Source organism: Crassostrea angulata, chromosome 8, assembly GCF_025612915.1.
Source record: "Crassostrea angulata isolate pt1a10 chromosome 8, ASM2561291v2, whole genome shotgun sequence".
Lineage (NCBI taxonomy): Eukaryota > Metazoa > Mollusca > Bivalvia > Ostreida > Ostreidae > Magallana > Magallana angulata.
Genome location: NC_069118.1, coordinates 56,682,947 through 56,705,615, shown reverse-complemented (window position 1 = coordinate 56,705,615; position 22,669 = coordinate 56,682,947). Strand labels below are relative to the sequence as shown.

Below are 22,669 nucleotides of genomic sequence, written 5' to 3'. Positions count from 1 at the left end.
ATTTGAACAAACTTGAATCTACACTATCTGAGGAGGCTCCCATTTTAATTTGAGCTTTTCTGGCCTGATAGTTTTTTAGAAGAAGATTTTTAAGGATTTTGTCTATATATTTCTATGTAAAACTTGATCCCCCCATTGTGGCCCCTCCCTACCCCTGGGGACCATAATTTGAACAAACTTGAATCTACACTACCTGAGGATGCCGCCACACAAGTTTGAGCTTTTCAGGCCGAATAGTTTTTGAGAAGAAGATTTTTGAAAAATACCAACAAATTTTCAATAATTCTCAATTATCTCCCCTTTAAAGAGGGCGTGGCCCTTCATTTGAACAAACTTGAATCCCCTTCACCTAGTGGTGCTTTGTGCCAAATTTGGTTGAAATCTGCCCAGTGGTTCTTGAGAAGAAGATGAAAATGTGAAAAGTTTACAACGCCAACGCCGACAACAACGACAACGACGACAGACAACGGACAAATTGTGATCAGAAAAGCTCACTTGAGCCTTTGGCTCAGGTGAGCTAAAAACAACCCCACAAACAAAGCTCAGACAATACAATATGGAGGCCCACACAGGCCATTAATAAATACAGTTAGAAGCTTATACACTTACAAACCAAGCAATGGATGCATCGTTGGTCAGGGGTTTGAACAATAAACTGACCAAGACCTGCTCACAATTGAAATCATTTCCACTCTCACAAATACAATTCATTAAAGCAAAGGTTCTAAAAATACTGCCCAAACTCACAATTGATTTCAGAATGACTTAATTTCACAAGACAAGAAAAGGAGCTTCTCTTCCTGATATGGCCTCAGAGCCTGGTATTAAAAACACAACTTGAGAACGAACAGTAACCTTGGTTACAGCAATGGAAGACAATCTTGGTATTATTAATTGCTCACAATAGAAAGTGATATAATCTGCATAAATCAGAACACAGAGATTTTACTGGCAGCGCTTAGGTATGACATTGTTAATTTTCACAAAACTTGAAACACATTTTGTATTGTGAATATCATTCTCAAAAATTTGTTTACTATCAGCATTTCATGTTTCCAACAAAATACCCATTATTTAGCACTTAGACGTTGACTTTGTTCCAATGCTTGTAGTCCACTAAAAATAAAAACTCATGTACACAAATCTTTGGCAATGAATAATCTTACAGTTAAAAATAATAACCAACTAAACAACCTACTTTCAGTTTGAAAATGAAAATACATGTAACCACAACACAGTTTGTAGATATAAATATCAAATATTGACACCAAAAAAAAATTAAGTTATTAAAAGATCACAGAGAAACAATACATTTCAGGAGATACCGGTACATAAAATTGTACACCAATTAAGATATGTGCATCAATTGGAATGTGTAGATAAGGTATTCCAAAAACTAAGTTTGAGAATGTACCCAGCGAGAATGTGTAGATTAAGGAATGCTATAGTAAAGTTTGAGAATTTCCCCAGAGAGGTAATCCTGGGCAGAGATCATCCAGTCATATTCCACTTCCTGAATGTCTTGACTCCATCTTTCTTCCACTCCTCAGCGCTGATACAGATCTGCTGGAACTGCTCCATGCTGGCCAGCGAACACGCCCCTATGTATGCGCTGTGGTACCGCTGGGGAGAGGCATGGACCTACCACAAACAGATCAGATAATTTCATTGGTCACTGAATTGTTAGCTCATCCAGCTAATGGCAATAGATAAATTTTATCTCATAAAATATTAAATGGATGTCTGAAAATCTGAATTAAAATTAATTACACTTTAATCTCAGTTTAAGGAAAAGAACATATTGTGTCTTGTTTAAGTAAAACCTATCTCCAAAACAAATATGAGGGTTTTTTTTATTAGAGCTGGTTACAGAATATTATCTTTTTTTTCATCTTAATAAGAACTAAACATCTCTTCTGAATAAGTACTATACTGATGATGACAATACCAAGACCTCGGTCAGTGACCTTAGGTCAAGGTCATGACACAGCATCTTGGTCAAAAATGAGCATTTGATATTTCTTTTCACAAATGCTATGAATATGAACCATTGAAAGCAAGGTGAACAGTTGATAGAACAGACAGATGAACATGTTGATTCCAATATATTGTATGTTGCTTTGTGTTACCATATATAGGGTAGTTTTTGCAATTATCTAATTTTCGCTTTTTTTTGCAATCTCTTTTAAATTGCAAATTATTGAATACGCAGAAATTATACTCTGTATTATATTCTATAAGAAACTTGTTTAATCACAAAAAATTACTGAGGCAAATTAAAAATGATAGACATTTTCCCCATTTTCGCAAATTGTGAAAAAAACGAATATACAGTATTTTCGCTCTTCTACACTTGCAACAGTTTACCCCTGTCTTGAATTCTCCCAGACACATTTAAAAATAGATACTCTTTCCAAATAGCACAGTAATTAAGTAATTAAAAAATAGTTTTGAATTTGCCCAGTCTTAAATTTGCCCACTGACAACAAGAGCAAGAGGGCAAAAATAAAATGGGGGCAAATTTTCCCTGTATACAGTACTTCCCAAAGTTTTTTGCCTCCATTTAGTTTACAGTACTTCCCAAAGTTTATTTGCAGAGGGGTATGATTAAGAACTGGCTATTAGTCTCAGCATAAAGCAGCCATTGTTGACCTACCTCTACCATCACAGAGGGAGGAGCCAGCTTCTGTAGCTCACACTGCAGTCTGTCTGCAAACCCTGGCAACATGGTCACCCCTCCACTCAGGTAGATAGCTCTGATAATGGACAAACCAACATACATGTAATGTACATTCAAAATTTCATACACTGTGGAATCATTTTCATTCATGGGGGTCAATGTTCGTGGGCAGCCAAAATTTTTCTGTTTCATGCTGACGTAATTACTTTGGTAGTGTAATCAGGATAATTTTAATCAATATTAAACAAATGATTGTATATAGATTTGTGGGGATGTAAATTTGTGGGCAAGGGTTACCCACGAAAGTCACAAACATTGGTGCCCCACGAACAATGCTGATTCTACAGTACTCAGATAGGCGCCCCTGATAATATACAATGCAGTTTACTCCAATTATTACCAACACGTTGCTCGAGTAGAAGACCCTAACAATGAAACACCAACATACTGTCCTACGTACAAGATCTTAAAATATTTCTGATCTCAGATAAATTTAAATGAGTCATCAACCTAGCAGTTGTTGTAAAATATTACTTTCACCTTTTAAACAAAATTGCAATGAACGGCAATCTGGGTGCAAAATTACCAGAAAAAAATCAATCTACAGAAAATGACACAGCCATAAGACTGTAGGTACATTTACCTGTACATGACACAGCCATAAGACTGTAGGTACATTTACCTGAACATGACACAGCCATAAGACTGTAGGTACATTTACCTGTACATGACACAGCCATAAGACTGTAGTGTAGGTACATTTACCTGTACATGACAAAGCCATAAGACTGTAGTGTAGGTACATTTACCTGTACATAACACAGCCATAAGACTGTAGTGTAGGTACATTTACCTGTACATGACACAGCCATAAGACTGTAGGTACATTTACCTGTACATGACACAGTCATAAGACTGTTGTGTAGGTACATTTACCTGTACATGACAAAGCCATAAGACTGTAGTGTAGGTACATTTACCTGTACATAACACAGCCATAAGACTGTAGTGTAGGTACATTTACCTGTACATGACACAGCCATAAGACTGTAGGTACATTTACCTGTACATGACACAGCCATAAGACTGTAGGTACATTTACCTGTACATGGCACAGCCATAAGACTGTAGGTAGATTTACCTGTACATGGCACAGCCATAAGACTGTAGGTACATTTACCTGTACATCCTCTTCCTGCTGTCGATGGGACAGGACTGGATGGCTTGGAACACCAGCTTGTGGACACAGGGATAGTCCATCCCCCAAAGGTCGGTGTTAAAGAACCCCTCAGGGCTCTTAAAACAGCTGTAGTCGTGAGTTACCTCCCTGAAAAAAACAATAAACACATGAATAATATCCCTGTACATCTAAGTAATTTGTAGCCTCTCTTTTAAACACATTAAATAAGGTTTTTCGAAACCCTTACCCTTGCATGCAAATCAGCTATATAATTATATTTATACTAGTACATAAATATAAAAAATTGGCATTGACCTATAATTTTTGTTTTATTCACAAGATATTTATTGGACAAGAAGTGAATCTCTACAAAACTATGTGTCAATGAACATTTTATATATTAAGATGAGAGCAAATTACAAGTACATGTAGTTCATGGGACAGTCGTTCCCTTTAAAGCATCCTTATTCCATTGAACTGTATTTCATATTGATATAATCATAACATATGACTTCAAATAGTTTTGAATTTGAATGCGGTATCTAGATAACGTACATGGTTGACCCCTGAGGGAGATCAAAGTTGTTGAGATAGACGGTGGCCCTGTAGTTTTCTGGGTCCTGCTCACACTTCTTCAGCGTGTCTTTGTAATCTGTGACTAGGTAACAGGACTGAAACAAGAAAGTCTCCATCAATACAACTTCAACAACCCATAAAATATAGTCAAGCAAATATTTATATTAAGAAGACAGAATCCATTGATACAGCTTCCACCCATAAAATATAGTCCAGCAAAAATTTATGTTATGGGTTAATTCAGCAAGCTAGAGTTTATTAAAATGCCAAAAAAAACTTCTAGTTTTTGAAGTATAAACTAAATTAATGATTTTTTTGGTCTATTTATCTTGTTTAATCTGGTTCTATAATAATGTCGATGAAGATGAGCTTTAAGTTCTCGTCCCGCTTCCTGTTACCTGTTCCATTACATAGCGGACGATGAGTTGTTGAATGGGTGTGGAGAACTTGTAACCGTGGAGACAAGAATTCAGAGATTCTAGGACCTTTTGACCTCCGTATGACTGGCGGGAAACTCCCCCTTCTATCACAAAACCTGCAAGAACAAAAACTTAATAAAACACAAAATGTACTGGAAATCTTACACATGAATAAAAGAGGAGAAAAGAATTTGTCAAATAAAGAGAAAGTTCCGCACACCCGCAGAATACTGTAAAATAACTTCATTTGCAAAGACTTCTGATAAACTGGTTCACGACAACTAATGTTCGTGACCAAGGCATATCCAGACCCGTTTGTTAAAACAACCATACAACAATGAGATGTGGCGAGAAATATCCACAACGACAAGGCCCTTACAAATCTCGCGAAAATTTCTTGCACGCAAAAATAAGTTGGTTTACAGTAAATGAAAGGCTTCTAACAAACATGCTTATTGTGAGAGAGCAAGGGATTACCACATTTTATTTTTTAAGAACATTATGCATTAGTTTGATAGTTTTAAGACTTAGTGGAACAAAGGAGACTTAATTATAAGAGTGTGTTTGTTATATGCAATACACTATAGCTCAAACCAGGTTTTACTTTACAATGTACATGCATGTTGAGAAAACAGTCGATTGAAATGATTTCTCCTCCTTTGATGTTATACCTCTGACGTATGTCCCTGACAATGACTCACCGTCATAGATAGGTAGAATCTCCATTCTCTCCCCGATGTCCACAATAATACCAGACGTGGCGTTGTAAGAATACAGAGCCAGCAGTGACTGCATCACCATACAGACTCCCTGCACGTGGTACGTGTCAATTAGTTCCCCCATCAAATCGGCCCGGATCTTATCTGCCAGGCTCTGTGGGGTACTGATCATCAACTGATGAAAAAAATATCATTCTATGCAACAATTTATAATCCTCAAGTTATCTACAAATCAATGATAAACTTGTTAAATTCAAAAACTAAGAAGGAGCTTTGCTAGCCCATTTGACTGGTCCCCATACCCAGTAGTTGGCTGGTTCCACTTTGAGCTCAGTGAAGATTTTCTTGAACACTGCACCAATGGTGGACATATCAATGCTAAACTATGAATAAAAGAGACTGAATCAAAGCTGGATCAAATTGACCAAAAAGTTTGTATTGAATGATGGCAAAAAAAGGTACACAATTGAAATCTGAATAAACAGTGATTATTGCTGTGATGATCAAATGATGAGCACATGAATGAAGGGAAAAATGGTAGCAACAAATGATCTCTGGTTATGATTCACGTTCAACCAACACAATCTATAACTGATGGTAGATATTGAATCCTTTTAAAAAGCATGAAGCCATTCAGTGTATAACACAGGATGATAGATAGCTTGGCCTTTCAAACACCAGGTACCAGGATTATGAAGCAAAATTTCTACACTGTCTTATTGTCTTGTGAATTAAAACACCGAAAAATGAAATGCTATTATAATGTGTCTCCATATTACGTTAAAAGATACAAACTTTAAATGCTGTTTATTGATGTATTATATTTTATGATTGAATGAAATTTTGACTTAAGTCTAAAAATATGGTACATGCATCACAAACAAATACATGTATTGATCAATAAGTCCCTCTCCCACAGAGAAATAAGAAAATGTCAGGAAACACTTAAAGAGCAGAAACTAGAGGACAGCAATGAAGCACATAGGTCGTGATACAATGTGATACAGTTACAAGTGATGACAACTCATAGAATTGTAAGGGATGATACACAATGATACATGATGTTACATGATGATACACAATGATACATGATGATACACAATGATGCATGGTGATATTAACATGATACAGGGATTGATGATTACTGAAATGACACATGGTTAGACATAAAGAGAAACATGACACAAACTGTGATAGATGAGGCACGGTGGAGCATAATATCAACTTATATCATCAAAATGATCAAAATGAGCAGTGATTGTCTGACCTTGGTAATAATTTGACCTTGGTTATCAAACTTTATCAGTTAGTGCTGGTTTGCAATTTAATGCAAACAAACACATGGTGTGTACAAATGTTTACTTTTATCACCAAGCGGTACATTTGTATTCCTTTTTTAAAAAAAAATTAACAATCTTCAATTATTTTTAGATCTTCTATGATAAAATAGTCTGGACAGCATCTTTGGGTTGGGAATCCACTGACTAGGAATTTCAGGAATGTATCTAACAATATCAGGTAGTCTTTATTGAGAATGAACTTAAGTAAAGGTAGAAACGTATAAGCTGTGTTCATGGAAAAGTGGAATTCTGACTATGGCTGGGATTTACAGATAATTGATATTTTGATTCGGTCAGTTCTGTTTACATGTGTGTGTGTGCGCGTCATTTTCATGGAAGGAATAGCAAATTCAATCAGAAACTTTTGCTGGCATGTTTGAAAATTTCCAAATCAAAATATTCACATTCAATACAATGCAATAGGACATCAACTATTTTTTTAAATTTCTATCTTTGGGAGAAAAAAATTCAGACTCTGTGCTGGTGCAGTTTTAAAGCACATGCCTAATCATATTGACTATAAACTACAAGCAGATAAAGACAGGAAGTCAAAGGTCAGAGTTCAAGGACATTGATGAAACTTACAGGCTGTAAAATATCCTAGAAAAATGACCAAAATCAAGACAAAGGTAGAGAGTGCAAAACTTATTAAACCTGCCGCTAAAAAATCAAAATGTCATTAATAACAAACAAGCAAACAATGGATTTGTGATCTATTAAAATCTTCAAAACAATATGGTGCTAATTTATGAGTATATATGCTATAAACTAGAACTGCAAACAAACTGACTTCACAAATTCTTTTTTCAAAGAAATACTATGCCTCAAATCAATTAGTTGGTAAGTTATTTATATTATAACTTTCAGGAAAGACCTACTTTATCTACTTTATCCATAGGGCGGACAGTTTTAGCCAGCCCTTTCCTGTACTCGGGTTTATACGACTCGATTCCCACCACAAGGTCATTGTCTTGACCAGAGCGAGCCACCATGTTGGGGAAGAACAGAGTGGGTAACGTCGCTAAAAAATGAAATATCAATTCTGATGTACATAGAATTCATATATATCAAATCATGACTACAAAGTTAATTATTCTTACTATCTATGTATATATGTACATCTAACTTAAGATGCTAAATGTATACAGTTGAATTTTGTATATCTAGAAAATCAGGGATAGCTACTATTCTCTTTCCACAGATATCTCAAGATTGGTTTTATTGAATTTAAAGTAAACCCACCCTCCTGTGACGTCATACATTTTACATAAACCATGAATTCATTAAAATTCTTGCAAGTAGATTTGTAATTTCTAAGTTATTATAGGTGCACATCAAAAACTCAAATCAGTGTTTACTTGGAGATCTTTTATAAGCGTTTTTCATCCTTATATTTGACATAATTCAATAATGACAAAGGGAAATAACTCTTTTCTATTTTTCTCTAAGTGATATATCTAAATGCTATAATTTTTTTAATGTAAACAATTTTTTCTTTCTTTTTTAATTAATTTTAGTTTTCTGGCATAGTAAGCAATAAAATTTAAATATATAAACAAGTATCCATCCACTTTTACTTAATTTTTAAACAAGAAAAAGTGTGATTTTCAGATGATAATTTCAGCCTTTGGTTTTTATTACCTTTCATCTTAAATAGTATGGATACATATATATTTTATTTATTTTTTGATGAAATTCAAGTCCAATAAGTAAAAAAAGTTAAGTTTTTTAACTTTGAACTCATAATTTTATAGGTACTGAGTTACCTTAGGATAATGAGGTTCAACTGTTTTTTTACGGTGCACATGTTCAATAATATAATTAAATAGCTGCAATTAGATTTACACAACACAGTTATCACCAAATTGTCAGCACGTAATCAAAGTGCATGAGACTGAGGATTAGAGTACGTACGATGTTCTCCCAGAATTCCTGCTCGTATGGCACTACTTCCTATGTCTATCAGAATGACCTTCTGCAACAAGATGTCAAGGTCAAGTATCAGACTCAACACAATACATTAGGAAGTTGGAGATGATTTTATCAATACTGAATCATGTATATTAAAATCTTTGAGCAAAGAAAATATAAATATCAAGCGTAGAGTATTTGTTGTCCAAAAATAGGTGTAACATTTCTGTATAACAGGGTATAACTTCTTGTTAATGAGGGTATAACTTCTTGTTAATGAGAACAACTTAATGATATTCATTAAATACATGACAGCTATTAACAATAACATGAGTAAATACATGTACCCGGTACTAGCATCCTCATTAAACTGACAGAAACTTTCTAAAGATGATACAATTAAATGGGTTAATCTGACACAGTATTACCCAGATAGAGAGTCACAGCACACAATCACAACACGTACCCTCTGTTGATGTGCCGGGCAGGACAACACAGGACGAACGTAGGTGGCCTTGACATTGTCCGCGGTCTGAGACTCTAGGGCCAGCTTCCACTGACCATACTCCTTGTCAGTGGGGCAGCGCACCATCAGATACTTCCCTCTCTGTTACAGGTAAAAATCACAGGTAATCAAAACCAATAAAACACAGGTAATTAAGGTAAAACTTGTATGAAACATGTAGAGAACTACAGCGCACCATCAGGTACTTCACCCCTCTGTCACAGGTGAAAACACAGGTGATCAAGACTTATTAAAGACAGGTAGAGAAAACAGTATACAATTTTGTAAGAGAGGTGTTGAGAAATTTTTTTTAAAAACCTATATCTGATTGCATTATTCACCTTCAATATCAAAATCAAATGGAAAAAGATGAAATTCCAATTATTGAAAACAAGAGGTTTGATATCAAATTAGTTCATATATCTGACTCACTCCGTCGTCAATTCCCAGAATCCTGTTCCCGAGGTCGTCCACCTTACCCCCCATAAGCTGCAGGGTGTCACTCGGCTTGTCGTGATTACTGGTCTGTAAAGGGGTCAAACTTGCAATCAGTGAACAAAGTACAGTAAAAAAAACACCACCTAGCCTACCAGCCATCTCTGAGTAAAAGGCTGTCCAGGATCTTTTAATTAGATGATGGTGATTTAATACTTAGTATTCTACAGAGCTGAGAGTTAGGTCTGATTCTGTAATATTAGTAATATCTGTAATATCTGTATTACATTCATCTGTAAATTATCAATTTACTATTGCATGTACTATCTATCAATTGTTTTTAGCATTTTCGGTGTAAAGCAGCCTCTCGTAACTCAAGTACATTGCCTCAGCAACCACATTATACTGCATAAACACACAACAATAGGCAAATGAATGTAAAATATGTGCTAAATAGAATCTTCAAATTAATGAAATTACAAATATTACATAATTATTATGCTAAATATAAATAAGTTCACATTAATTACTTGCATAACTTTTACTTCTGAAATTGAACTCGAATTCTACCTCGTAATAATAGAGCCACCCATCCTCTGCTTTGAAGAATCGTCGTTTCCAGGTTTTCAGCAGGGTGGCCTTTTTTTTGTTCATCGGTAGCTTCTCCATCAGTCCTTGCATGGCCACAAACTTATCGGAGATATCCTTGGCATTCTGTCAACATCAAATGTTGTAAGCCATAGTGATTATGAATTAAAATGGAGAATAAATTGATACACTTTTTGCTACTATACTTGGCATTAAAAATTCATACAGAAATCACCTTATGTTTGACTAATAAAAATAGCCTTTGTCTTTGTACTATGATTTGTAATGTGATTACCAATATATAAATAGTGCCTGTTGGGGAGGGTAACAGTTGAAATTGACACCCCGAGAAAACCATTGTCAACCGACGCGAAGCGGAGGTTGACAATGGTTTTCGAGGGGTGTCAATTTCAACTGTTATCCTCCTAAACAGGCACTACTTATTTTGTTATACTGAATGTCTTAATTTTACAGAAAACTTAACTGCTTTTACATAGGAATAACGTGAATTCTACGGCGAACCGTACCCGCAAAATTTTCGCGCATGTAACAATTTTTAATGTTACCAGTTGCTAAGTGCGTTGCTAACGCTGAGGATAATAGAACAGATTATGAACTGCGTCTAAACCAATCAGAAATCAGTATTTAACATGAAAGTATAACAATACTTGTTCACTTCTACATCATCATAATAAATCTTCTTTTGTCAAGCTTTTTAAGGGCAGTTGAATTAATGAAAACTGATATACTGGTATAGTGAATTATCAACATATCATGAAACCAAAACTTATGAAGTTCGAGGAATCAGTGATTTCTCTGAGGTTGCTCTATATCACCATGTCTTATTGCCTTCATTGGGAAGTGAGTTTGTCATTATAAACTCCTTCCAACCAATCAGAGGTTTGAGAATCACACGACTTACATCTGGCTGGAGCTTGATGGCATACAGATCCTGTAGTAACTTGGTCTGAAATGATACAACCATCAAAATGAGACAAGCTGGCCAAATCGTGCCTTCAGTGAATAATCAATTCAAATCTATGAAATATGTGACAAATCTCAGGTTTATTATAAAGGATGGTAAATTTCTTGCTTCTATATCTAGACCCACTTAAAAGATCTTTTCTACTAAAGTTTATAGAGGACGCTATCAAAGCTACATTGCTTGTTTCCATGCTACATAAATTGCTTGCTTCCATTACTTTTAAATACAAAGTGCATTGCGTATGTAACTGGTTCTAGCAAAATAGGATAGAGGAGGCTACATTGATTGAATCCCATACTACATGTACTTCTGTATACTGATCATGTTACATTGCTTGCTTCCACTACTTAATCCACTTACTGGATCCCAGCTACTCAAGTTCACCCGCACCGGTACCACTTCATCCTGCCCCTGTTCCGTCTCCAAGGGAACACCTGCCTGCTCTTCATCACTCAGAAGCTTGTTCTGGACAGTGGATTCTCCCTTGCTGTCAGGAGTTTGCGTGACCTCTAGCTCAGCTTCCTTTGTTTCTATTTTGTAAAATCATTTATATATAGTTCTGACTCAAATAGATTTAGATATAAAAATTCATTTAAAAACTCTCACATTCCGATCATGATGAAAAAAAACATTGCATTTCTATTTCTAATTTTGCATTTAGTTTGCATAAGACAGCCTGGGCTTCTAAGGATACATGCTGGCAACAGTCCTCAAAGTAAACTTGTGCACTTGTTAAATAGAGATCAGGACCATTTAATCTGCATTTTCAAAAAAATGAAGATCACTTGGAAATGTTGAATTGTTTCTCTATGCAGATGATCTAGGGACTAAACTTTGCTGTGACACCCATGCATTAGTAAGTTTTCATATTCATCTTTTCTATTGCATCTTACAATTAGTACAAATAATCATCTAACGAACGCAAAATATTAAACCAATACATGTATAATGCATATTCAATTTATTTTTGGATGTCAGGGCTTTGCCCAATCTGGTTAGCTGGTGAAACTATATTTCTCTTTCCCAAGACTAAAACCTTTAATGTATATGATGGACCTAATTCTGCACTTCCATTTATTAATAAATTTTATCTAGAAAAGTTCCTTAGACAGTCTACATTATAGGGCAATATTCTGAAGAAATCTTTTGAGATAGACATTTGATCATTTGTAATTAATTGCATTGGAGAGCCAATCCAATCTGCTTTAGCCATTCTAATATCAGTTTAAGACTGCAGAGACATTATAGAACAGGTTTCAACTTTTAAACTACCAGTACATAACACCATTAGCTGTGAATGCATTATCTTCATAATAGGCTTATGAACATCAAAACAGCCAGACCAGATCAAATTCAAGATGCTGTTTACTTATACACTGCAATTTTTTTAGATCTAGAGAATTGCTTTCCTTTAAATTAAATCTTTCAAGAAAACTTTAAACAAACTTTATTTTAAATTCATTTCAACAAACTGATTTTGGAGCTAAGCTACATATAAGGTTGTTTTGTTTTTTTAATCACGGGTGACCATAAAAATCATCACAAATCAGCTATATGAGTTGTACACTTATTTTTCTCTCCAATAACAGATGTCTATATTTACCGGTACATGTAATTTCGATACAAATTTTCTTCATGACAATGTCTTGTGTTGTAATAGCATAGAAAAATATCCATATTTTTTCTATGTATTCAATTTTATATCTTTGCATGAGGCCTACTTCTTTTTGCATAAAATTAAGGGTACAAAAACTGCTGTGGAATCATTTTTATTTATGGGGGTCAATCTTCCTGGGTATAGCCAACATTTTTCTGGTTCGTGGGGACGTAATTTCGCTTGGAGCAAGTTCTATTTCATAAATAAATATTAAACGTATGCTTGCATATATATTCGTGGGGATGTAAATTCATGGACAAGGGTTACCAAGGAAATTAAGCCACGAACATTGGTCCCCCATGAACCATGATGATTCCACAGTAAATACCCGATAGATGTACATGTTTGAAGCTTTTCCTCTCAGACAAACTCACAGATAAGTCATATTTATCCACAGCTTTCTTAATCAGATCTGGGTAAGCAGTACAACAAATGCACAGAAAATGACTTTCAAAAATGCAACTGCAAGCTTTCAAAGGACACTTCAAAATATTGCGAGTTTTCCCTCTTCATACAGACTGATAAAAAAATGTACTTTCAAATTAATTTTATTAACCTTCAGAGCATTATCTATAATTGTGAAAATACAATCTTTTGCAGATCTCTTTTCTCTTAACAAACATGGTTTTGAATTATAATCCTACCACAACTTTGAAAAAAAAAATCAATTACCCTACCTACCAGCCTAAATTTCAAAATACGAGTCAGAAGAGGGTAAACAGCATTCTTTTAAAGGCGACCTAATGATCATTTAAGCCCTCACAATTGCTGGGTGAAGCTAGAGTTGTACCCCATCATAAGACAGCAACTCAGAAATGACAACTGTAAACTTAGAAGCTTAGATCTGAATTTAGTTGCACTATAAAATAGAACAGGCTGTAGGCGTTATCTCAATTATCTCTCTTCTTGTCTTATTTGTAGACGGCAAGTAAAACAGGTTTTGAATGCAAGGTGTGTCATAAAATTTTAATATTTAATGAAAAATTTGTAAAAATTGCATATCAAACATACATAAGTTGCCATGTGCGATTGCTATAAAGCAGTGCTGATTCAAGAAAGAAAGCACATAATATTGAAATAAAAATGTTAAAACAAAGTCAGCTCATCCACATAGAAGCCAGGTACAACTCATTCAGTTCATTTTAACACAATATTACAAAACAAAATTGTCAGTACTCTGGACAATTCTAATGATTGTCTATCGTTGTTATCATCTGAAACTGGTCTCTGTAACCCAGACATTGATTGTAAATTACATGTATAATGTCACACTGTTTGAAATACATGCATTAAATTCACTCATAGTTGTTTTCTTCTTAGACCATTTGCAAAATCTGTTTATTTCAGTTCCATCTCTATACAAAAGAAGTAATCTTGATAATATTGAAAATATAGCCTTGTTCTTAAAAGCAAAATCCATGAAAAATCTCGAAAACAAAGAACAAGACATTGATGGTTGGCTACTGGTGTTATGTTACTTCAAAGAAACGCAAATTAATCTTGATCCAAAAAGACAAGAGAAATTATAGTAAAGTTCAGCTATTTGCATTTCAAAATATCTTTCATAGGTAGTCACATTTTGAAAATGTTTAAGCCATGTTTCAGGATGATTTTCTTAAAATGGCCTATCAGGTCTCAGCCATTAGTGACGAGTTCAATTTTAGTAAAGAATGAGTAGTTATACTTTTATTTAGTTTTTAAAGACGTCTTCAAAATTACTCCTTTGGAGATCTGGCTGCTTCCTTCACATATAATCCTTACCAAGCTACTTATTAATTAAAAAAAAAATGGAAGAATTGATTACATATGGTGGTCAAAACAGGTAACATGTCTCATGAACAACAAAAATCATTTTTCATTCCAATTTTGGAATTTCAATGACAACAATAAATTAACTTGCTTATAATTGTAATGTGGAAAGAATCTAGGTAAAATGGGAACACCAAATTATACCAATTAATGCAGGAATTCAAAAGTTGCATGCTTGAAGTCTGACCTAAATTGACACAGGTATTTTACACCACAGACATTGAAATCACAAAAGTAAACATTGGCACCTGCAGCTAGCTAGGTGTGCACTTGATTTTGCAGCATTCATACCTTATAAAAACATACCTTTTATTTATTTAGTCATTTTCTAAACCAAAAGAGAACAGAAATAGTGATTCTCACAACTGGTTACAGGTAATTTTTAGATAATTTGTGGTCAAATAATTACAGGTTTACAAATACCCTTTAGAGATGGAAAAATCCTCAAAATTTCAAGTTGCTAAACAAGTCACACCTTGCAGTACCTGTGTCAATTTAAAAAATTCTTGTTAAGTATCTTGGTATATTTTATGATGCAAATTGTTAATAAACAAATTAAAAAAAAAAATACCATATTTATTATAGTAGGAAAAAATCTTATTAGATTCTGTTTCAGCAAATTAGTAAAATGAAACATAAAATGCTATATAATTGGCTTTCAGGTATACACAACATTGTACATGAAAAACTACATTCAGCATTAGTCAGTGGTATTTAGTGGTCTGAAAAAACTGGCTCAATTTTATCAAATTCCAAAACAGAAAATATCTGTGTTCCGTATTTCTTTTTCAGCTTTTGAAACCAGCTTCATCAAAACTACTACAAAACTTACAAAACAAACATAAATAAGATAAAAAAACCAATTGCAACATTTTTAATATAAATATTCTCAAGAAATATATTTAAAAATATGAAATTAAGAAATTAATATTAATGCTTTTACCAATAAACTTAGAGGAGAACAATAAACACTAACAAATGTTTGGATTTTACACAAACAAAAAACCATAATGAATGCACCTGGGTATACAATGGCAAGCAAATAATAAGCTCGGCATACATGGCAAGCATTGCAAAATGTCAGTAGTACTGCTCACTGGGATGTTGGAACAAGTTACCTGCCCCTGGCGGAAGAGAGAGTTGGATGCTAGTGGTCTTCTCGTTTTGATTACTGTCACTATTCAACTTCATCACCTCCATCTCTGCAATGTTACGCGAGACATTTTCAGCGTAGCTTTTCAGGTCAGGCCCCAAAGGTACACTGCTCTGATATGCGATGGTTTCCACATATTCATGAACAGTTTCTGAGCTTTGGCTTGTCTCACTACGGTCACTTCTACACCCCATGGCCTCATCTAAATCCGTCTCTAGCAGACTGCACTGAGACCCAAGTTCTGACAGATCCAACTTTTCGTGACTTTTATACATTTTTTCACTATTAACAACAGAATTTCCATTGAAGAGGTTTTTCTCTGAAGATGTTGATGATGTGGAGATTGACCTCTGTTTCTTTGGACTCTTCACTTTCCCCTTCTTCACATCTTCTTCTGTCTTCAGTGGCTCCTTTCTGTACCATTTTCCCGATGGTTTCTGTCCATTGGATCCCACGGATGCCCGTTGTCGGTCACTTCTGATGAACGGATTGTCACTCATTGTGGTGAAGGTCTCCTGGTCCTCTTTCTCTGCGACTGTTTTTCTTGGTGTTGTTGGTGTCCCCTTCTTCTGCTTACCATCCTCTAACAAATCATCTTTGCTTCCAATTGATTTCTTTCTCCTGCTCGACTTGGTTGGCTGCATGTATCCAGGTAGATTGCTTTTCTCGCTGGACCCATCATCGCTACGTCTTTCAGCGGATGCTTCTCTTTTCTCCCTGTCAGAAGATTTCTCCCTTTTTACCTTTTGTGTGGTTGGTTTTTTAGCTATCTCAGGCTTTTTCATTGTTGTTTGTTCACCATTGTGATAGAGAAGATTCTGGACACTGGATACCCTCTCTTTCCTGACTTTGGAGTTCTCCTTGTGACCATCCTCACTGCTTTGATCTGTTGAATTAGATGGTGACAGTTTCTTGCTCTTCATTGTTGTTCCTTCCCTTGCTGGACTCTGCTTTCTTGGTGTTGTAGCTGGACTTTTTCTAGATGGACTTTGCTTTCTTGGTGTTGTAGCTGGACTTTTTCTAGTTGGACTCTGCTTTCTTGGAGTGGTAGCTGGACTTTTCTTAGAAGTTACTTCTGCTGAGTAATTTCTCTTGATAGGAGAGGGACTTTGTTTACGTGGAGTAACAGATGGACTCTTCTCCTGGGGAGTCCCATGTGGACTTCTTTTGGTTGAAGAGACAAAAGATGGACTTTTGGGAGGTGTGGCCATGGAATTTCTAGATGATGATGATTTTGATGATGCACCAGAGGAAGATTTTGACTTAACAATTTTTGTTTTATCTTCGTCATCTTTATTTGGTGTATAAAGCTTTAATTTCAGTTCCTCCTTAACTTTCTGCACATTTCTGTCATTTTCACATTTCTGTAAACCATCTTGAGTTGCATTGTTAAGGGCATCCTGAATATTGAATGTGTTCTTACAACAAGGGCACATAAGCTCACTTATGGTTTGAACAAATTTATCAAACACATCCACATCAATCTGAACTCCAATATTTCTAGCTTTAACCAACATTTGAGTGAAATTGTCTCTAACACTTGCATCTTTAGTTTGTACAGATGTGCTCCTTTTCTCTGTGGCCACAATGCTGCTTTTAGAGGTCCCACTGCTCAGCACTGATTCATTCTTCACTGTCTTGGCATCCTCAGATTTTTCCTTGCTATCCAAGCTTCCCCTTGAATCAAAGTCTCCAATGGTTGAGGCCACAGAGAAAGAGCTGCCCTGGTCACTGGTTTTCACTCCTAGATCTTTCACATTGAGAGTATTGTTGGAAGGAAAGATGTTGCTCTCCATCCACTCCTTGACATGTCCCAACCTGGAGCTGTCCACATCAGTCTGAGGCTGTACTTTGTGTTTTTCTCCCAGGAGAGACTTCTTGCTCAGTTTTCTCTTCCTGACTTTGGACCCTGAGGTGACATAGATGAATTCTTCTCTGTGCTCCACAAACACATTTCCCTCCTCATCAACAAACTCCCCGGGCATGGCTTCATAAAACTCCTCCTCTGAAGCAGTTTCTAACAACTCATTATCAGTTGGAAGATGATTACCATGGCCATTTTTCTGTTTCATGACAACAGCTAGTGGATCCTCTTCTTCAAAGGTAGCAAAGTTTTCTTCAGACATCTTTGAGCTAGTGGCTTCATTGCTGCTGTTTTTTGAGTTGTTGCATTGTATATTGGAGCCACCACTCTCTGTCTTACTGGCCAGGGAATCATTTCCTTCTCCCTTTCCAATCAGAGAGAGAAGGTCCTCAGTGGCAACAGAAGTCTTCTCACTCTGGTGATCTATATCCTCTATCATGCTGTCAAACTGCTTCCCTACCGATCCACTGCCATCTTTCTGCAGACAGCTGTCAGCAATTTCACTGGTCACAGTTTGTTCAGCAGGATCTGTCTCAACACTCCTACTGCTTTGGCTGCCTTTTTCAACACTACTTGGTGACTTATTTTCTGTTTCCTTCTTTTTCTTTCCTTTCTTCTTCTTTTTATTTTTTCCTTTATTTGTGGTCTGTTGTTTTGGTTTGCTATCAGTTGTTTTACTGTCAGACTGGTTGTTTGAAGAGTTGTTGTCAACTGTTTCTGTTTCATTGGACAAGGGAGAACCTTCTTTCTCTATCACACCTGGTTCTGCTGTAACTGGCCCAGAGTCACTTTTTACCGCTTTATTCACTAACACAGTGTCCTCATCCACTTCAACACTCTGGATACTCTCACCCTCCATTTCTTCTCCCTCTTTGTCAGCTTCAGGGGGTACTGGAGTCAGTGTTATAATGCCTCCTCTTTCAAGCACTGCCGCTGTAGTGTTATCAATGATGTCTTCCTCTGACTGTCCTTCACTCTCACATACTTCTTCATTGTCAGATTTACCAGCTTCTTCCAGGGATTCAGTCAGAAACTCTGTTTGCTGCCTCAACTGAAGGAACTGTTCATCCTGATCACTGGTTTCTGGTTCATCTTGAATTCCCAGTAACATTTTCTTTGCATTCTCTATGACAGAGCTGACACCACTAGTTCTTGCTAATGGCTTAATACGACTGGATTTCACACTATCACCACTTGTTCTACTTCTTATGTTAGCAATAAACTCATGCATGTAAAGATTTGGCTGTGTTGCAGAGATACCAGTGTCCACACCACTTCTGTAATTGCTTTCACTGTTTGTTTCACTGGTTTTCCTATATCGCCCGATTCTGGGTTCACCGATACTGTCGATGCCAGTGTCCACACCACTTCTGTAATTGCTTTCACTGTTTGTTTCACTGGTTTTCCTATATCGCCCGATTCTGGTTTCACCGATACTGTCCCCTTTCTGACTGTAGCTTCTACGTAAACTTCTAGATGGTTCCTCAGTCCGCCTCTGAGTTTCACCGCCGTCTATAACACTATCAAACTTCTTGAAACTGTCACTTAAAATGTTTCCCAACCGACTAGATATATCTTCTTGTTTTGTTTCTCTGTAAGAGGAAGTGAAGCCATCTTCATTTTGATATAAACCGGAATAAGAGTCTACAGTATCCCTATTTAAATATCGGGATCGTATATCAGATACGCGGGTGTCAGCACTGCTGGGGAGAGAGGTGTATCTAACGATTCGAGTCGAGGGTTTGGGTCGGTTAGGAGCTGTGAGAACTTCCCTCCTGGATGGTTTTGGAGCATATCCTCCAATTCTTTCAAATGTTGATCGGTCCGTCTGCCATGAACGGTCTTTGTTATATAAGCCAGAACTCTCCCGCCTTCTACTCCCATCTCCAACCAACGACCAATCCCTCTGCCAGGAATCCTGACTGTCACAAAAGGTATCTTCTTCTGGAGCACCACCATAAGAGTAGTCAAAGATGCTGTCACTCTCATTCAGAATACTGTCTCTGTAATCTGACATGTCGGCTTGACTCCTCACACTATAATCCGAGGCCAGATCACTTGTATTGAATGACCCACGAATGACAATGTCACTGGAATTGTCCAGCACGCTGTTTCCATCCAAGACTTCACTACTTGTTTCAACAATTACACTGTTACTTTGTATATCTGATGCAGACAGACTTTCACTGTTACTGCCAGTTGACCCTGTTACAATGTTTTCACGTTCAAATGTTGTTCTATCACTGTCCTCAAATATTTTATTGACTGACACAATGCTTTCACTTTGATCACCTTGTTTTTCAGCTGCCACAGAATTTGAGTTAACATTTTCGCCTTCATTAGTTATACCATTACTAAGTGATTTTTCACTGACCTCGGGTATTTTGGTTGTTTTTTCAGCACTGTGAACGTTTTTCCTCCATCTAGACGAATCTCCAACCAGACTTCTACTTTCACTTTTGTCTGAACCCACTCTGTTAGACAAGCCTGTGGATTTAATGATTCCTGTTATGTCTGTGAATGGAGCTAACACCCTGTCCTGTGATATACCTTTTGTCACAGAGTTGGCTGTCTCTGAGACATTACCGTATAAGCTCTGCTTAAAACTTTCAATGTCCTCAACATGGTCTGTGTTCTCCGATTCTACACTCACATTCGCTGCTTTGATATCAGTTTCTAACTCATCCGCTAAGCTACCCAAACTTCCAATGGACGTGAGTCTAGCAGAGGTAGAGCGATTTATCACGTTCTCACTTGGATGGTGATCATCAAATGTATCACTATCTGCCGATGTTGTCCTATGTCTCTCGGGCCCCTGAGGCTCATTCTTCTTTATCAATGTCAAGATCTCAGATGACTGCGATAAGTTTTGGCGCAGTGAGGCAGCGAGATTCTTGGGTCGTGCCCCACCGTAGTCGCTTCGTGTCAGCCTGTCCCCGAGGGCTTCGTGCTGGTCGCTCTTGGTCGTCTTCTCCGCGGTTGACCTGAGTCTCCACTCTTCCTGTCTCCTCAATGTTGGTAGAGTCCTGGTACTCAGCATTTGTCTGCGGCTGAGTCTGGATCCCTCGGACGCTTGACCCCCCTCGTCAGATGCAGTCGAGGTGGTACTAGTGTTTACACCTCTCTTTTCCCTCAGCTGTTTCAGTTCCTGTAGGCGTTCTAGGCGTGACCTTACCTCATCATTTGGAGGAGGCCAAATGTTTGTCATTAATGAACTGTAAGACATGATCAGTGCTTATAGTTTCAAGTTGTCATCAATGGAATAAAATTACCTCCCTCCTATACACAAAACCCTGGGAGATATCATTCCTATATTAATATCTGATGTCCATGTAAAAACACTAGTAAGGTAATCGTTTGTATTTTAGTCCAGGGTATTCACCATTCATTTACCGGTACTTCACAAACTAATACACACGTCAGTCGTTAAACAGTAACAATTATCACTCCTATTTTGTCTCTTTCCCTCCACTGTTTAAACTGACATAAACAAACAGCTTTTACACAGATCACACATGGTCATGCATGGCTGCCCTGCCCTGCACTCCTGCATAACATGCCGGCACATTTCATGGTGGGAATCTCTGTCTCCCGATGTTTATAATATGTATTGATTTTCGCACTGCTGAGAGAAAATTCTGCCTGCACTAACAGTTCTGGACTGATCGTGTCTTTGGGTGCATTAATAATCACATTCTCTACAAAAAAATTCAAATTTACGAGTCCTTATATGGGAGAAGCACAGTTCTTATTTTCTACACAGGTAGACGACTCGGTACATTGATTTACCATTGGTTGTCGATTTCAAACAGGTAAAAAAAACCTTCAGCAGACTTCAGCTTTTGATGAATGATCTCTGATAAGCATTAATGATCCTCTTTTCTAAGTCTGACCCCTTTTTAGGTTTCATGGTACAAAACACACGCAATGTCTTAGACAACGGAGCACAATGCCTTGTCGAATTCTTCAAGATAAACACATTCAGATTGACACACTGTCTACTTTCACTGCCCACTGAACATGTAGTTTAAATTGTTGTTTTTTAAAATGGTGAATCATTCCTAATCTCCGTGTCAAGCATGGTGCCCAAGAAATTCAACGTTTATAATCCATCGTAAAAGTCCTACAGATCTTAGCTTTAGTCTGTCCCAATACAAACTGTATCAGGTTGTAAGTATAAACGAAACAACGAATCAATAATTCCACCTGGATCAAACAGAACTTCTCCCCCACTCAAGTTTTAAAACCTTTCAAAATTTTCATTCAGCTTATTTCTAGTCTATTGTCATGAAAGGGCAAGGTTAACCAGGTGTGACTGTTGAATCATATATGTTACGTTTATAAATAGCAGGTACTACTGTGGCCTGGGACAGTGTCTACTTATACTAATCAGAAGTGCCGATTAAGGAATTAAATTGACAGTTCCCTCATTCAGGTGCGGCCATCATTTTCGTTTTTATCTCTCTCCACTGTACACACCTTGATCATTCAGAATGCCCCCTGGCTGCTCAGTAAAAATCTGCTACAAAGTTGAATAGGGGCGGGAACATTTTGATCAATCTCACCAGTTCTATGCAATATGCCACAATGGTCCTTATAAACCCACACACTGCTATATTAATGGTTACAGATTTAAGGTGAACTTCCCAGTGAAAAGAAAATTCAAAAGTAAAATAGAATGTCTTATGTCAACAAAGAACAACAGCACATGAGAAGTTATTTCTAAGGAAGAGCAATATTGATTTAGAGGGTATACAGAAGTGAATTATACATGTATGTATAGTCATCAAAGCTTTAGAGTATGTTAGAAGTTTGATCCCAGTTATGTAATAGCTGAAAGCACACAAT

At 36.6% G+C, this 22,669-nt stretch overlaps 1 protein-coding gene across 2 annotated transcripts; it reads right to left on the bottom strand.

Annotated features, from left to right (window-relative positions):
- Window positions 1-525: 525 nt before the first annotated feature.
- Window positions 526-22,145, bottom strand: LOC128159748 (uncharacterized). Of its 2 annotated transcripts, XM_052822931.1 has the most exons (16): window positions 15,923-22,145; window positions 11,699-11,868; window positions 11,276-11,320; window positions 10,336-10,479; window positions 9,763-9,855; window positions 9,292-9,432; window positions 8,829-8,889; window positions 7,793-7,935; window positions 7,500-7,514; window positions 5,877-5,957; window positions 5,557-5,749; window positions 4,835-4,971; window positions 4,416-4,531; window positions 3,861-4,007; window positions 2,657-2,756; window positions 526-1,641 (listed from the first exon to the last, which is right to left on the bottom strand). In XM_052822931.1, the coding sequence occupies exons 1-16, from the start codon at window positions 21,045-21,047 to the stop codon at window positions 1,492-1,494; spliced, it is 6,861 nt and encodes a 2,286-aa protein (XP_052678891.1). In that variant the 5' UTR covers window positions 21,048-22,145; the 3' UTR covers window positions 526-1,491. The 2 variants fall into 2 exon arrangements, with proteins under 2 accessions (XP_052678891.1, XP_052678892.1); XM_052822932.1 differs by lacking the exon at window positions 7,500-7,514.
- Window positions 22,146-22,669: the final 524 nt, after the last annotated feature.

Coding starts and splice junctions, on each gene's coding strand:
- LOC128159748 (XM_052822931.1), bottom strand. CDS start 21,047: ATGTCTTACAGTTCATTAATGACAAACATTTGGCCTCCTCCAAATGAT. Junction 11,869..15,922: donor CTCTCTTCCGCCAGGGGCAG/GTAACTTGTTCC, acceptor TTTACAAAATAG/AAACAAAGGAAGCTGAGCTA. Junction 2,757..3,860: donor AGCAGGAAGAGGATGTACAG/GTAAATGTACCT, acceptor GTCCATTATCAG/AGCTATCTACCTGAGTGGAG.